Source organism: Vicugna pacos, chromosome 11 (assembly GCF_048564905.1).
Source record: "Vicugna pacos chromosome 11, VicPac4, whole genome shotgun sequence".
Lineage (NCBI taxonomy): Eukaryota > Metazoa > Chordata > Mammalia > Artiodactyla > Camelidae > Vicugna > Vicugna pacos.
The window spans coordinates 51702746-51720757 of NC_132997.1; the positions used below are offsets into that span (position 1 = coordinate 51702746).

The 18012-nt window shown below is 47.2% G+C and overlaps 1 protein-coding gene across 6 annotated transcripts in view; it reads left to right on the plus strand.

Moving 5' to 3' along the window:
• Nucleotides 1–18012, plus strand: part of LRRC20 (leucine rich repeat containing 20) — a 71722-nt gene that overhangs the window by 31795 nt on the left and 21915 nt on the right. For 5 of the 6 annotated variants that reach the window (XM_072971363.1, XM_072971365.1, XM_031682248.2 and 2 more), the window contains one exon: nt 3912–4061. In XM_072971363.1, the coding sequence (XP_072827464.1) occupies nt 3912–4061 (150 nt within the window). Of the gene's footprint in view, nt 1–3719; nt 3800–3911; nt 4062–18012 lie in introns of those variants that run through there. The other variant, XM_031682250.2, reaches the window with a different exon arrangement.

Here is an 18012-nt window from a genome sequence, read left to right on the forward strand (position 1 = left end):
CACCAGTTACTTTTCATCGGGCATTCATTAGAATTAACAAGATAACCTTTAATGAAGGACTCGTGTATCTTGAATTAAAAAGCTTTTTTATTAACACAAAGTACTGCCCTAATTAGAGGTTGGGGGACATGCAGTTTGGCCTTCTTGCAATAATAATTATAATTATAAGGATAATTATACCTTGTGTTTATTAGAGGGCCTTCCCCACAGGGTCTCTGGTCTTCACTGTAGCTTAAGTGTGGGTGATTGGGGGGGTGCCCTGGGGAAAGGCACGGTTGAATCCTTCTGCTGTCCAGATGTTGATGGAGGAGGCTGATGTTGCCCCCTGTCGTTGTTACCCCTGAGCCCCTGTTGGGGTCTGTGGGCATGCATGCAACACCAAGTAGCATGAAATGATTCAGAGCTAGAGCCTTCCTCTCTGGTGAGGCTCCCAGAAACTGCAGGAGGAGGCAGGGCTTAAAGGTGGAGCCCCAGAGGGCCTTTGCTCCTGCCATGGCCCATGCCTGGGTTGCCTTCCCTCTCTCCTCTCTGACTCTAGTGTTGTCTCATCCATCAGCATGCAGCCCAAATCTAGGGCAACCAACTGTCCTGAGTTGTCTGGGACTAAGGAGAGGTCCCTCAGGGTGCAGAACCTTTGGTGCTAAAATTGGAACCAGGCTAAAATTGGGTGAACCAGGACAAGTTGATCACCCTACCAATGACCGGAATCTTTGCATTCCAATTCTTTGCACTCCATCATCTTATGAAAATGACCTTGGACAATATACCTATCAACATGGGCCTCACTTTCCTCCTATGAAGGTAACTCATCATTGTTATAGGAATTTAGTGAGTTAATACATTAAGAAGTGCCTACTACAGTGCCTGGCACATGGTCCATATTCATGATGTTAGCTATGTTTGTTTTATTGAGTTGAGTGAGAGCTTGGAGATCACCCGGCCTCCATCTGGTTCAGGAATCTTCTCTGTGGTGACCCTTCCTGATCACACCCCATGATGGGGCACCCACGTCCCACAGGGAACCTTTTCTTTGTGACTGATGAACTCTGCCCTGTCCCATCAGCTCTGAGGACCCATAGAGAATGGGATTCTTCTCTTGGTGACATCCCATGGCTCCTGGAGGACAACTCATCTGTCTCCAGATTGGGTCTTCTCTTCCCTGGGTAGGGTCCCCCTCCCTTAGTGGGACCTGGCCCCCAGCCACATCCTGGCTGTGTCCTCTGGAAGTAGTGCTGTCTCCCCCTGTAAGCCCCAGCATTGAACTTGGCTCAAGCCAGGGGGCTTTTCTCTACTGTAAACAGTTATAGCCAGTAGAGAAGGTACCCATGCTCTGGATTAGACCTGGAGAATTTCCTGAGGGTAAAAGCTGACTGGCTTGTGAAGAAGGCTCCAGAGCCTGTCTCCAGATCACAGGTGCCCACCTGGAAAGGCCTCCAGGAGTTTGAGCCATGGCTCTGGCTTCCCACTGAGGTGCTCAGCATGAACTCCCCTTCTCTGGCCTAGAGGCAGGCACCTGGGTATGTTATTGACTCAAGAGTGCAGGATTGTACAATGGTTAGGACCCTGCGTCCAACTCTTACTTCCCTATTTTAGCTGAATGACCCTGGGCAAGGCACTCACTTGCAGTTTCCTGCGTACAGCGAGGACAGCTCTGACAACCTGGCACATGTGAAATAATAAGTGGAAGGTGAGAATTCCAAACAGAAAAAAAGCAAGAGACCCGAACAGGATTCCACAGGGGAAATAAAAATGGTTAATTAACAATAAAAGATAATCAGTCTTATTATGAAAGAATTACAAAGTAGAGCAAGGGATACCATTTCCTCTGATCACATTAGCAAAGCTGTTTTTTGTTTTTTTTAATGATCCTCTTACTTGTTGGCCAGGATGTCTGTAAATTGGTATACACAGTCTGGAAAGCAGTTTGGTAGCACATATTGGGGCCATATATTTGTTTCTAATTTTATTTTCTCCCTAGTGAAGATCTATTATCTGGTGGTCTTAATTTTGTAAATTGAATTATATTGAGCATTTTAAATAATAGGATAACTCTTTATGCATCCTATTGATAGATCCTTTTTCACAACCTGTTTCTTGCTTTTTTTTTTTTTTAAGCATCCTGGTGTTTTATGTTTTTTATAGCTAGGTTTGTTGATCTGTCCCTTTGTGATCCTTTTATGGCTCCTAGGTTTAGAAAGTTATCCTCACCTGAGAGGTTGTACAAAAGTTAAATTGTGTTTACTTCTGATTTTTTTGGTTTGATTTCAAAAAAATATTTAAAATGTAATTCTGTCTGGAGTTTTATTTTGATTCTTAGGTTAATTGAGAGTCACTCTCTCTTGTTTTCCCAAAATTGTCAATTGGTTATTCTGACATCAGTTATTAATCCTTCCCTTTCCCAATTTATTTGTGAGGATTCCTTTAGCATTTATTAAATTATGACATTCATGGGCTATATTTTCTGGACTACATTTTTTCTTTCTATGATCTATTTTCCTGTTATCCTCTGTCTTAATTATTGCAGCCTTATAAAATTGGTTATCACCTCACCTTCACTTTTAGAGAGTCTTTTTTTTTTTAATGGAGGTACAGGGGATTCTTTTTTTTTTTTTTAATAGAGGTACTGGGGATTGAAGCTAGGACCTTGTACATGACAGGCACTTGGTTAGTACACTGAATACTTTTTTTCTATTCACTTTTCCTTACAGCCTTGCTAGGTAGATGATGATACCCCCATTTTACAGATGAGGAAATAGAGGCTCAGGAAAGTTAAGTGACTTAGATGAGCTGGACAGCCTTATTTCTGAGCCTCCATGCTTTCAGTGTCTCTCTGCTGCCATATATATGAAATTCCTTTACTGAGATATAATTCATATATGTACAATCCATCCACTTAAGGTGTACAGTTCGGTGGTTTGAGTGTATTTAGAGTTGTGTAATTATCACCAGATGCAATTTTAGAACATTTGCATTACCCCTGCAAAGAACCCCCTCACCCCTTAGTTGCCACCTTTCATACCCCTACCCCTAGGTCACCCCTAATCTCCTTTCTGTCTCTACATTTGCCTATTCTGGATGTTTCATATAAATGGCCTCATACAAAGTATTGTCCTTTGAGATTGGCTTCTTTCACTTACCATCATGTTTTCAAGGCCTGTCTATGTTGTAGCATATATTGGTACTTCATTTCCTTTTATTTACTTTTATGGAGATACCACATTTTGCTTATCCATTCATTTGTTGATGGACACATGGGTTGTTCATCCATTTTTTGGCCATTATGACTAACACTGCTGTTGAACATTCACGTGTACTGTGTTTTGTGAGGAGAAAACTGGTTTCATTTTTCTCGGGAGTATTCCTGGAAGTGGAATTGCTGGGTCATATGGTAACTCTAGGTTTGACCATTTGAGGAACTGCCAGACTGTTCTCCACAGAGGCTGCCCTGCTTGTCTTCAGAATGACAGGATGGGGAGGCAGATCAGAGCACAATTGCCTGTTTTGAAAGGAGTAGACTCCTACAAAGTACCCTTAAGGCTGCAGCTTCACAGTTGGGTCTGATGATCCTGGAGAGACTTATGGACCCTGTGGGGCCTCAGGCACATGGCTACAAGTGCTGGTCACCACTGTCCCGGCAGATCTCTTCCTTCTGCATTCTGGCTAGCAGCTGTACTATTAGAGAAAGTGCTAGAATAAGCCCTAAGGTTCAAGGTGTGAGGCTGGGACAAGTGTGATTAATGGTGATGAAGGCTCTTGGAGGAGGGAGGGCCGGGTCTCGAGCCTGGTACAGGGAAGACAGGTAGGAGAGGAGGGAGGCTGGGAGGAGAGACGGGCTGTCGGGGTACATGGGTTTGGGGTAAGTCCATGAGCACCTGTGGCTGCTGACTCTGGCCTTTGTCCTTTGGCTACAGATCTGGCCGAGTGCAAGCTGGTTTCCTTCCCCATCGGCATCTATAAGGTCCTGCGGAATGTCACTGACCAGATCCACCTCATCACGCTGGCCAACAACGAGCTCAAATCCCTCACCAGCAAGTTCATGACCACGTTCTGCCAGCTCAGAGGTGAGCCCTGGTCAGCTCAGGCCAGAAGGGCCTGCTGCTGGCCCTCGTGCTTCAGGCTCCGGCCCTGCCTGGGGAGTGTCACCAGGGCTGGTTGCCAGTCAGCTAGACTCAGGAACTCATTCCCAGGGGAAGCTTTTAAGGTCTGTCCTTAAGACCTGTGTCTTCCCTGCAGCCTGGGAATCTCTAAGTGTCATTCCTGTCTCTGGCTGGCTGTGACTCAGATTGATTAATGGTCAAGGGAGTGGGTCCTGGAGTGACTGTCTTGTTCTGAACAGACCAGTGGGGTATTTGGGGTTCTGCATCTCAGGAGTAGTTATTTATCAGTAGACCTGTGTGAGCCCCCTTGTGACCGCCCTCAATCTAGCATTGTTCTCCCATTGCTTTCTCCATGTTGCCTTCTCAGTTCAGGGGTGACAGCTGACAAGATGTTCTTTTCCTTGCTGGGCACACACACACACACAGAGCAAGCGGACTCGGGTGCTTGGCAGGGAGGTGGGCAGGAGGCCAGCAGGTGGGCACTGTAGATTCATTTGAAATGGCTCCTCTGGGTAGATGAGCAGGATGCAGTGGCCCCTGCAGTGCCCACACCCTCTCCAGAGAGGAGTCTCTCCATCCTGAGAGAGCCCACTGCCGCTCAGGGACCAGTGGGGTGGAGCTGCAGCCTGGGCGCTTGGTGTGTGTTTGTGAAATGGTGGAGTGGGAGAACTGGGGAGGGCACAGGAGGTGTAAGAGAGGCGATTCCTGCCTTCTGGGATTCTCTATCTGATAGGGGCATGAAAAAGGCCTAAGAGCCTGGTTAGAGAAACCAGTATGTAAAATGCTGATGGAACCTGAGGGACTTGAGCACGCACATCTCACGCAGCTTCCTGGAGGAAGAGCGAGCCTCGGGCGGAGCCTAGAGGGGAGAGGGAAGCGTGAATTGACACACCCTGTCCAGGGACCGGAAGCAGCTTGCACAGTGGCTCAGGAGGGAGCAACGGGCAGGACCTGGACTGGGTGCAGACACAAGGAAGGTGGAGGGATCCGTCTGGGTAGTTATTTCTGACTGAAGCTCGCAAAGCTCATTGCATTTGTGCCTAAAAAGCTTAAGTACTTATGACTGGGGCTGGGAGGATTCCAGGGCAAGACTTGGTTCCCCAGAGGCACCTGTGGGTAAGTTTGACCAGGCTCACTTTTCTCATCCTTCCTTCTCTGGTGGCTGTTTCTTTGCACAGGTGAGACGGGTCCTCCCAGCCAGCAGGGCCCTCGGATGAGCAGTTCTCAGCCTGGCTGCAGTTAGAATCATCAGAGGAGCTTTTCTGTAAACACCATTGCTTTGATTCTACCCCAAGACCAGTTGAATCAGAATGTGTGTGTGGGTGTGTAGGCCTGGGCCTAGGCATCTGTTAAAACCTTTATCAGACATTCTAAAGTGCTGACAGCCAAGGTTGAGACTGTCATTCAGGGGTTATAAATGCAAATGCCTAAGAGACTAGCATAGAAGTGATGAGTGACTCAGATTGGGCAGATAACAAGAGGGCGTGGTGGAGACTGTGGCCAACTGGTCCCTGCCCTGCTCGGCTTCTGCCGATATGCCACAAGACTGTTCTGATTGTTTTATGCAATTGAAGCTGGAAATATGGATTTTTATGTGAATTTTATCAATTTTTACATAATTTGGAGGCCAGTAAAATACATTTTGCGAGTTAGACTTAGCCCACGGGCCACCAGTTGGATGAATCTCCCATAAAATATTAGAGCTGTCTCTGCCATCTCATTTCATGGGTGGAGAAGGAAGGTCAGGGAAAGAAGGGGCTTGTCCGGTCTCTCAGAACAGTACACCCAGGCAGGGCAGCCTTTCCAGGCCACCTGTGTTAGCTTAGGGTCCCTTTGAGAGGATTTGACATGTGGCAGGATGAGTAGGTAGGCCCTCTCCAGGGAGCACGGCAGCGAGCACCAAAGAAAGGCGTTTAGGGCCCCTGTATTTGTGCCTCAGGTGCAGAAATACACTTATCATAATATCCTTCCATCAGAAGTCTGTGAAAAAAAAAAAGAAAGAAAAAAAGGGGGTATAGCTCAAGTGGTAGAGTGCATGCTTAGCATGGACGAGGTCCTGGGTTCAATCTCCAATACCTCCATTAAAAAACAGACAAACAAAAAACTAATAATAAATAAATAAATAGACCTAATGATCTCCCACAGACCAAAAAAAAAAAAAAAAGAAGTCTGTGGAAGGATGCTGTTTGAAGTCCCTCCCAAGCTCTGGTGGCTCCTGTCTCCCCAACGCCACCTCGGATTACAGAGGAAGGCAGTGGTGTGCCCAGGAATTGGATTTCGCAGAGGCAGCAGCAGACTAAGGGATGGTGACCAGGCAGGGCAGGGGCTGGAGCTGAGAGGCCCGCTTGGCTCCCACAGAGATGGCTCTGGCCCCAACCTCTATTGTGGTTTCTCTTTCAAATAGAAACACCATCTCCTTTTGTGTGTGAAGAGGAGGCTTGAATAGGCTTTGCTGGGCTCCACGCAGCCCACTAACATCCTCTTCCGATGCTTGACAGAGGAGGTGGACTGCTTTGGTGCTGGGGATAGAGCCACCTGCTTACGCCCAGCAGGCCAAGTTGTATCCTGTGGGCACCCTGGGGACTTCCTTCTACTAGGGTCACAGCCCCTCAGAGTTGGATCATCTTTAAATGATTACATTTGGTGCCAGAGGGGGCTGCACATCATGAGCTCTCTGCTCACTCTGAGGCCTGGATTTCTACTCCCAGGGCCCCGATACATCTGGTACCCAGGGGTGGATGCAGGCAAAGGGAAAGGAGAAGCTGATTTGAAGAAACTGAACGTGACTTCTGCTGCACTCTTTTGGTCAAAGTGGTCACTAGGTCAGCCCAGACTTAAGAGGTGGGGAGCTGAACTCCACCTCTTGATGGGAGTTGCTGTAAAATCTCACTGTGAAAGGCATGAGGGGTGGGGTATCTTGCAGGGCACAGTGACTTCTTAGCTGATGTTAACTGGACTTCTGATGGGTGGTAGTTTTTAGCATTCCTTACCTGCTTAGCTCTCAAGTGCCCACTGTTTGCCAGGCACTGTGCTCGGAACCATGAGGAAAGAGTTTGCTAATGGGGTCTGAAAACCTGGCCCTGGCATTTCTAAGCTCTGTGACTTTGGGCAAATTATTGGACCACTCTGAGCTTCCATTTTCTCATCCTAAAATGGGCAAAATTGTATTATTTCAAGGCAGTGTATACATCTCATCTGCTATTAATTTGTTATCTTTGTTTATGTATCCGTATAAACCAAACTATATCCTCTTCTTAGAAAGTGACAGAAATAAATAAAGTCAATTCCCTTTGGAGAGGAGTTGGAGGCAGCCTGGAGAGGTATCCCTGCCACACAGGCAGGAGAATTTCTCCTTCATCCTGCATCTTGTCAACCCCTGGAGATCAGCAGAGCCCAACAGTCCCTCTGCCCCCCTGGCCTGGGACTCGTTTGCACACCTGGAACCCAGGGATGTTGTTTGCAACTCTGCATAAACTGATGCCTCAGTCCTCCAGGGTCCAGGCTCACTCTTCTCACCCACCATGTGACATGGGACTTCGAAGTCTCCTTCACTTCTCTGTTCTGAGCTCTAAGCACAGATCTCCTTTGCTCCTGGCTCAGAGATTTAGAAAAGTACCCTCCACCTCCCTTGGGAGTTTCTCTAGTAAAGCTCTGAGGCTTCATTTGAAAGCATGTCCCTATTATTTCTTTTTAAAAAGGCAATAGATAAACACCCTATTCCAAGGTTTGGGATATTAAGTCTCCCTCTTATTCCTGTGCTATATATTCAATTCCCTTGCCAAGAGGCTGCCACGGTACCAGTTCTAGAGATATTTTAGGCCAATGTGAACATAAACATTGTCAATGGTAGTAGTGTTTACGATATGCCACCCTAGGCAGGCGCTGTTGTAAGCTCTTAGCAAGTATAAAATTGTTTAAATCTTTGCAACTCTGCAAGATCAGTACTTTTATTGTTTTTGTTTTACAGGAGGAAGCTGAGGCACAGAGAGCTTAAGTAACTTGCCTGAGGTCACACGGCGAGAAAGAAAGGGGCTAGGACTGTGGGTCCAGATTCAGAGCTCCTTTATAAACTACAAATGAGATTAGAGTATATGCATGGTTTTGCAACTTGCCTTTTAAGTCAGCAGTAGATTTTAGGAATTGGTTCATGTTGGTGCAGTGAGAGCCACCTGATCCTTTCCATGGGGGCAGGATGGTTAGCACTTCATTTTAGTCTAGCCCAGACCCTCCTCAGTTAGAAGTTTTCTCACCCCTTCCCTCTGTCCACCCAAGGAATGGCGGTGGCTTTCGGAAACTTCACTCCTGTCCCCTCTGTCCCCCGTGGTCAGCTGCTGTCTCTGTGTGAAGCTTTCTCAGTGCTGAGCATGGGCCATTTGAAGGACAATTATTGTCCCCCTGACCAGCTGACTCTGCCCTGCAGGAGGGCCCTTGTAGGCAGGAACAGAATTGCTCATTGACACAGGGTGGCAGCCAAGGCACTGACTGATCCTCACTGGGCAGGTATTTCGGGAGCTCTGGCACATTCCTTTACTGCCTGGCTGCGTAATTACCGCAGGCCGGCCTCATCTCTCCCTTAATGGAATCAGAAGGCCTTGTCTCTCCTCTGGGTCAGTCTGAGGCCTCTGAATCAGCTCTGGCGGTTGTCCAAGATAAGGATGATGCGGAAGTAATAAGAGGAACTTGGGGAAGGAGAGATCCATTTAACAGACACCGGAAACCACAGTTCAGAAGAGATAATAAATAAGGGAGTCATGCCTGGCTGCTCTCTGGCTGGAAGCAGTCTTGGGATGAGGATGGAGGAAGGTCTTCTCCCAGAGCCCCTTTCTCTCCTAGGAGCCCAGGTTGTTTGACACTGAACCAGAGGAGAAAGAAACATCTGGAGCTCCCCTAATATAGCCCCCTGGGATAAGAGGGCGCTAAGAAAGAAAGAAAAATACCATATGAATCACTTTTATTCTGCTTTTATGTGGAATCCAAAAAAATGACAGAAATGAACTTATTTACAAAACAGAAACAGACTCAGACATAGAAAACAAACTTATGTTTACCAGGGGTGAAAGAGGGTGGGAAGGGATAAATTGGGAGTTCAAGATTTGCAGATACACACTACTATATAAAAAATAGATAAACAGGTTTCTACTGTATAACCCAGGGAACTATATTCAATATCTTATAGTAACCTATAGTAAGAAAGAATACAAAAAGGAATATATGTATGTATATGTATGACTGAATCACCATGCTGTACACCAGGAATTGACACAGCATTGTAAACTGACTCTACTTCAGTTAAAAAAAAAGAGGGTACAGAGACCCTGGGTGTAACTGTGACCCCACCAATAAGAAAGACTGAGTTGTGAGCCCAAGGAGGAGAAGCAAAGCTAGATGTGGCTGCGACTGTGTTTAGTTAGAAGCTCGGTGCACCAGGTGATCAAGTGGCTGGGGCTACAACCACACTTTTGTTCTTCCTTTAAAGTGGAAACAACGGGAAAACCTCAAGTGCCCGGGTTGGGGTTAGACAGAAATTCCCAGGGGTTAGACAAGACCGGGCCTTTGGCAGATACGGGGGCATCCCTCCCAGGGAACCTGCTTTCCTTGTCCTGCCCTGGAGGGGGCACCTGGAATCAGCTCCATGGTTTGGTTCCCACTCAAAACCTACCAGATCTATTGTGAACAGCTTGGCTCTCATAAATTTGACAGCTTAGAAGAAATGGTCCAGTTCCTTGAAAACCACAAACTACCAAAATGCAACCAAGATGAAATAGACAATCTGAGCAGTCCTATAACCATGAAAGAAATTGAATTCATAAATAAAAAGATCCCCTGAAAGAAATCTCTAGGCCCATATTATCTCACTGGAGAATTCTATCAAACTTTTAAGCAAGAATTAACATCAGTTTTACATAGTCTCCTCCAGAAAGTAGAGGAGAAGTGCACACTTTCCAACCTCTTTCATGCAGCTAGTATTACTTTGATTTCAAATTCAGATAAAGACTATTTAAAAGAAAATTACAGTCCAATATCTCTCATGAACTAAGGCACAAAGATTCTCAGCAAAATATTAGGAATCAAATCTAACAATGCATCATAAAAAGAATTATATGCCATGATCAAGTGGGGTTTACCAGTTTTTCCAAATGTACAAGACTGGTTAAACATTTGAAAATGAATCAGTATAATCACATCAAAGGACTAAAGAAGAATCACACAATTGTATCTGTTGACAAAGAAAAAGCATTTGACAAACTCCAAGACCCTTCATGATAAAAAAAAACAACTCTGAGTAAACAAGGAATACAGGGGAATATACTCAGCTTGGTAAAGAGCATCTACAGAAATTCTACAGCTAACATCAAACTTAATGATGAAATGCTTTCCCTGTAAGACTGGGAACAAGGTAAGGATGTGGACTTGACTCAGCCTAAGAGTTCTAACCACTACAATGAGACAAGAAAAAGAAAAGGTATGTGGATTGGAAATAAAGAAATAAAACTGTCCCTATTTGCAGATGACATCATTGTGTGCTCAGAAACCCCCATGTAATCTACAGCAACAACATCAGGCCCCACCAGGTCACGTGCACATCCGCACAGTGCTGTCTTTGGCTTCCCATCTCACTTAGAGTGCACCCACTCTCTTTCCAAGGTTTCTGGGTTCTGAATAACCTGGTTGCAACCTCATCTCTAATGCCTTTTCTCTACCACTCCCTACTCCAGGCACACTGACCTCTTCTGTTCCTTGGATGTGCCAAGTTCTTTCCTGCCTCAGGGCCTTTCTACTTGGCATTTCCTCTGATAGCTTTTCACCGGGCACGTTGCAGAACTGGTTCCTTCTCATCCCTCACTCTGCCCTGAAATGCCTTCCCAGAAATCTGAAATAATCCTATTTATTTATTTTATTTTTCTTGTTTATTACTTTCTCCCCCCCACTAGTGTACAAGCTTGTTGAGGGAGGGGTCTAGTACCCACCACTATTTTCCTGCAGTTACGCAGATCCTGCCCCATGTGGGTGCTGAGCACTATGTTTTCAGTGAATGAGGAAAGGCTGCTCCGGTATCACTGTGTCTGATTGACTTTCCTGCAAGCCACGTGTCTCAGCTGCATCCAGCTCCTCTTGTTTTATTTTACCTTTTGATTTCTGCTTTAATGTTAACTTTCAATTTTGTTTCCACAAAAAGCTCCATAATTCAGTAATTAAATCTCGTGGATCTGGTGCCTCTCAAACAGAAACAGTTCCATATATTGAGTGCTTTTACTTTTCGGGTTTTTTAACTTTTTAAAACAATGTTTTTTATGAGTGCTTTTACTTTTCTAAGATTATTCTTTTCATGCTCAAGTACAAGGCTGAACATGCAGTAGGTGCTTAATAAATACTGTTTTGTGCAGTATGTCCTGCTTTTCACAGCACTCTCCACTCACCCTCACAGCCCCGCTGTAAGTGGACAGGGAAGACCTCATGGAGGCCATCCAGAGAGAGGATGGGCCCGAGGACACATGAAGAATTAGACCAGAACCATGGTCCTTACGGTTCCTTGCCCATTACTCATTCACCGCTGAATACGCAGGGATTTGCTGAGTGTCCACTCTGAGGACAGGTGCCCAGGGATTAGGGATGCAAAACTGGAAAACACAAGTTGCCAGAAAGGCCCAATTCTCTTGGGAAACTTGGCTGGGTTTCACATTCTGGTATGGGGGTAGGGAGAGGAAAGTCACTTTATCTGGAGGAGAGGTTGGAGTGTGTGTCACCTCAGACAAGTTGTTTATCTCTCTGTACATTGGGGATAATGGGTTATAGGAAAATTAAAACGATTGCGTGTAAACCCCATAGAACAAGTACCTGGAACGTGGTAGTGCTTATTAGATGTTACCCATCATCATTACTTTTTGTTAGAAGCCCCACCCCCAGTGAGGCTGGGTATCTGGTACAAGAACTCTTTCCTGGAAACCCTCCCCTACTCAATCCCAGGACTTCAACACTTTCTTGATGCAGTATGAGCCTGATTAATTGGAGTGGGTTGACACTGCCTTTTCAGAGCAGATCTGGGTCCCCTTTGAAGCTCAGTAATGGAAAGCTTCCTCTTCCTTCCCAATCTCAGCACAGCTCCTTTGATTGCCCTAATGCAGCTAAGGAGCTGAACACTAAGGGTGCGAGCCCTGCCTGCTCAGCTGCTACTCTCTCTGCGCCTTTTGCTTTTCAGAAAAGCTTCGTAGCTGGGGGAGAGGCTGCCCTTCAGATGGATGCAGCTCGTTCTCCTTGCAGGTGAGCCTTTTCTTGGAGTCTGCCACTGAGGAAAGGCTAGGCTTCAGAGAGTAGCCTTCCCCGGGGAATGTGAAGCTGGGACAGGGGCATAATTTTGTATTTGCAAGTCTCTTAATCTCTAGAGCAGTGATCTCTAGAGAGGGATGCACCAAGCAATGACTTGGAAAGCTGCTTAAGCTTTATTGAGTGAAAAAAGCAGGTCTCAAAAAATAGGTAGTGAATGATCCCATTTTGTTTTTTAAAACAGTTATCTATCTGTCTATCCATCTATCCATTCATCCATCCATCCATATCCATCCATCCATTAGCATGTGCCTAGAAAAATATGGAAGAATGAATACCAGACAACATTGGTACTCTTTAGGGGTGGAAACACATTTTGCTGTGTTCCATCTTTTTGTGATGTCTCTATTTTTATAATAAGCACTCATTGCTATTAGAGGCAGAAAATGCATTTAAAGTGAAACAAACTGTATCAGTCAGGATAAGACAGTTTTGCATTAAGAACAAATAATTTCAAATCTCAGTGGCTTAAAATGACAAAATCTTGTATTTACAGTTGAGATAGCATTTGCTTTCTGTGCTGGTTATGGGCACTGTTCACACGCCTGAGTGCTAGGCGACTTGCTGCGATCAGTGGTGATCGAGGACTGGACGTGAATTTTCTCGAGAAGATGACTCTAGCACAAACAAAGCCCAGGAGGTCTATGCACAGAGCGGGAAAAATATTAAAACAATGATGACAGATATCTCCCTTGGTGATAGCAAATTTGAGCAGCAACATCTAATTTTAAGCAGTGCGTCTTTCTGAAGCTTCTCCAAGACAAACCAGCTGCAAATGCTATCCGTGGTAGCTGGCTGAGCGGCCTTGTGTGTGTCAGGGGGCAGAGAGTCAGAAAGTGGCATGGCTAAAACTGTGGACCCTGGAGCCACACTGGCCTGAGGTCAGAACCTGGCTCTGCCATTTCTAATGTCGTGATCTGTAAAATGGGAATCATTCCACGTCTACTCTAGTGGGCCGTCGTAAGAATTAAGTTGAGGTATGATGTGGCTACACAGAAAAGAGAGTACCGGTGTGTGGTGAGTGCTCAAGATGAGTAGCTCTGTTCGTTGTTATGTAACAGGCCCCCCTATGGAGTCATGTCCAGACCCTGCCTGCTCCTCCCAAGAACATTGACCCGAGGAGCCCAGACTGTGAACTTTTCAGGAGGATCTGCTGTACCTCTGGGATGGATCACCTAGTGAGCAAATAGTCCGTGATTTGATGGAAGTGGATGTTGCCCTTTTCCAGAATAGGGTCCGACCAGATGGAATCAAGCCGTAAAGTCATGAGGGGCAAGAGAGCTTAGGAAGAAGAGCCTGCTGTTCAGAGTGGATCTTGAGCAAACAGCGCTGGCGCAGGAATGCCTTGTTTGGCTTGGGCTTTTTAATTAACCATGCTGGCGAAGGGAGCAGTCTTGGCCTTCTGACACGTGTGGTGTCAGAATATAGGGAACTGACATTAGTTTGTTAAGCCTCCCACAGGTCTGCCAGGCTCTGAGCCTCTCCAACCTCAGGGTCATCATTCTCTCATTCAACTCTGCTTTTAAAGTCCTTTGCCCTCTGGAGGCAGCCCACAGTGTCTTCGGAGCCAGACAGATCCAGTATCAGATTTCAGCTACCCCACTTACTAACTGTGCAATGTTGGGCAAATCAACTAATGTCTCTGAGCCTCTAGGTTTTTCATCTCTGAAAAAAGAGGTGATAAAACTTACTCCTGAGTTGCTATGGAAATTAAAGGAGACGATATGTGTATAGCACTTAACATATAACAGGTGCTCAATAAACGTTTAACTCCTTCCTTTCCTAAGGAGTAGGAAAGAGAAAGGATATACATCATTTTACAGTCAAGAAAACCCAGACTGTAGAAGCTGTTTGGCCTGCCCAGGGTGAGCAGGGAGGTGATTAGGGCAGATCTTTTCATCTAGTGAAGCTGTGACCACTATTCAGTGGTTCCAGGCCCAGCTCAGGGAATATGTGTTGAGTGTTCTAGGCAGAGGGTCCCTGTCCTCCTGCTTCTCCCCCAGCCCTGAGAGGAGTGGGTGTGATCACACAAAAACCTTGGGGTGACATTCATTCTAGCCGCACACAAGGGCAGGAGATTTGCAGAGCCTTTGAGTCATGAATGCGGCAAGATAGAGACACAGAGAAAAGCTATTGAACAGCCCAGAAAGAGACCTGGCAGGACGCACTGAGCTTTTATTAAAACGATATCAGTCAGATGAAAAGCTTTTCAGCTCCCCAGCTGTGGAGACGCCCCCAGCTGATCCCAGGCACATCTCCCCAGCAGGATGGCTCAAGCTATCTTTGGTCTGGAGGATGTGCAAACTGGGCTTCACGTGGAAGCGTCTTCAGCCTCCCCCAGAGACCCTGCTCCCTGAACGTTCCACCCAGCCCTGTGCTACTCTTGGTGTCTGGGTGGACCCCTCCCCAACCCCACGTCCCTAAGGAAGCAGGGCTGCCTATCTCTTTTCCCCTTCGTTTATCTGTGAATCTCAAGGAACATGGGGAACATCTGACCACCAGGCATGGATCTCCTAGGCATGTGCGACCTTGGGCAGGTCACTTAACCTCTGTGAGCCTCAGTGCTCTCATCCATTAATTGAGATAGAAATTTATTGGGAGCATTATATGAAATTTCATGAACAACTAATAAATCACATGGCACATAGTGTCACTCAGTAAACCTTCATACCTGTCCCTCCTGTCTCCTTTGTCACCAGCTCCTTTGTCCCATGTTTTGTGACCAACATTGGATCATCTGGGACATTCTAATCCTGGCATCCCTGCCTCCTGGCATTGTGATCTTGTGCAAATTACTTAACCCCTCTGAGCCACAGTTTCTGCTTCTGTCAAATGGAGCGGATAAGATAAATCTTGCACAGCTGTTCTGGGGATCAAATGTGATAATTAGCGTCAGCTCCTGGCAGTGTGTGGGACTCATTGTAAGTCCTAAAATAAAGATAAACTGGTTACCACTTCTTTATGGGATTCCGAGCCGTGCTGGATTCTGGCAAAATGATGTTGTGTGACTTTTCCTGGGATGTTTCGCTTTAGTTGAGATCATACCAGAGTACGTTCCAGGGCAGCCTGGAGCACATACCCAGATGTGAGCACTGGGCCTGTAGGAGCAGAGAGCTGTGGGGCCTGCTCACAAAGGGCTTTGAAGGCCTGGGGAGCAGGTCTTGGGGAGCAGGTCTCTTAGGGAGCCACTGAAAGTTTGTGAGCTCAGAATTGCACTCGTGAGGTAAATGGGCCCCACTGTATGGCATGGATTGGAGAGCAACTGGAGGAGGAGCAGGAGGCCAGGGAGGAGGCTGGCAGAGGGGTCCAGGTGACAGGGGCTGCTTCTGCCCTAAGGATGTGTTTGGAGGGAAACAAAATTGAGAGGGGGGAGAGTCTCTTTCCCACCCTCCAAACGCTGGTGCATGGGATGTCCAGAAGCCCTTCCCTTGGGAAAGAAGGTTCCAGAAGTAGGGAGGAGAGGGGTAGAGGTTGGCAGATTTGGAGATGGTGGGGCTGATGCCCATGCTGGAGAGTGTGGAAGAGGTGATGGTGGTTGGAGGTGAGTGGGCTGGGGTAAGATGAGAGCTTGTGCTGTGGACCTGAGTCGTGTTGTGAGTTTGCCATCTCTGGGAGCCTCCAGGTGGTCATGTCCATGGCTGTTACCAGAAGGGCTTGAAGTTCAGAAGAGAGGCCTCGCTGGGTGCGGGTAGGGCAGCTTTCTGAGTCTGCATGAGGAGTCGCCGTAGCTGCAGGAGGGGAGAACCCTGTAGTGGGTAGACCTCTTCTCCCCCGTCTTAAGTCTATCCAATTCCTCCCCCAGCCTCGCTATGATCTGCATGTGGTCTTTGGAGGTGGTGGACCTGGGTTCAAACCCCAGCTCTGCAACTTAACAGCTGCAGGATTTGGCCTTAAGTACTGAACTTCCCCAAGCCTCAGTCATCTCATCTGCAGAATGGGGATGATGCTAATGCTGACCTTGTGGGGCGGTCACGAGACTTAAAGGAGACCCTGCACAGAAAGCAGTTAGCATGGTATCAGCCCCATAGCATTGACTGTGTGCCTAGCACTGGTCAAAGCCTTTCTCATGTATCAATTCACAGCAATCCTATAGAAAGTCTAGTCCTGTCCTCATCTTACAGATGAAGAAACAGAGGCAGAGATAAAGAAAAACAATTTGCCCAAGGTCACACAGTCAGAACGTGACAGAACCTGAATCAGGACCCGGAGACACCAGGCCCCAGAGCCTGAGTCTGTCACGCCCACCCCGTACGGCCTCTCACTACAAGCCCCCAACCCCAACCTCATCTGTGTAACCCAGTGGACAGGACCTGCCAGGGGAATGCAGCAGGTTCCTGGAAGGCAGGGTCCGGGGCCAGGATGTGAGGAAGCCTTCTCAGAGTGATGGGATTCCTGACCGTGTGACAGCTGAGCACAGTGGCCACCTCCCTATCTGTAACACTGAGTGGCGCCTGCTGTCCAGCTCGGCAAGTGGAACTGTGCCCTCTGCTGCCCCGTGGGGGCCAGGCCAGCTCCCGAAGTGGCCCATTACAGGCCCCACTGGCTGCTTGGCTGGAAGTCGGGGATTTGGAGGTGCTGTGGCCACCAGCCCACATCCAGCATGGTAGGCACTTTCCTAGAAAACAAGGGCTTGGAGAAATGCCCTAAACAGGAACCAAACAGCTGGGAAGAATGGGCCACATTCTCACCCGAGAACAAATATTCTTTCCAGGGAAGTGGCTTCTGAGAGACTCCACGAGGCAGCTGCCCCCTGCCTGGCCCCGGCTGGCCCCGGCTGGCCCCGTACCAGCTCACTCCCGCCTGCAGGGTTCTCCGCACATCCCCTCCACGGGTGCACATCTGCCTGGGGCCCAGATTCTTCACTTGGTAACAGTGTCCAGCAAGAATTAAGCAACACTGTTTGTGTGGAAGGCAATAACAACTTTTCCCATTTTTATATATAAGTAAAAAAGGAACAAATCAATTCAAGGAAAAACAAGGATATGTGTGGAACAGAACTTTGGCAAAAATTTGTGAGTGATACTCATATGCACTCATTTATTCATTTGTGTGCTCATCAAATATTTACACAGTACTCACCGGGCACAGGTAGGGGCATGTTTCTACAGCGGAGATGAAGCCCCACTGTCATGCAGCTTCCGTTCTCGTGGGCAGAGGCTGGCAGCATACAAACACGGGGATGCATTAGGTACTGACAGATGCTATGAATGCAGATACCTCTGGGAAGGGGATAGGAACCCATGGGACATGATCCTACTTCAGGTTGGATGACATTTGAGCAAACACAAATGGAGTAATGCGCCAGTCTTGCAAATATATTGGTAAAGAGCATTCTGGACAGAGGGAGCCACCTGGAGACCCAGGTGGCAGCGTGCTCAGAGTCTGAGGAAATGCTGTCTGGCAGAGGTGCACTTGGGGAGCACAGGACTAGATGTTCTCTCATGTCCCTTCCAGCACTGTGACCTGATAACTGTGATCTGGGCAGGGCTGTTGTCTAGTTGAAGGCGTGGCTATCTAAGAACCTGGCTGCTGGAGGTCCGGGTTTGTGTGGGACCAGCCCTGGTTCTGCTGATGGAGTCTTGCCTTCAGGATA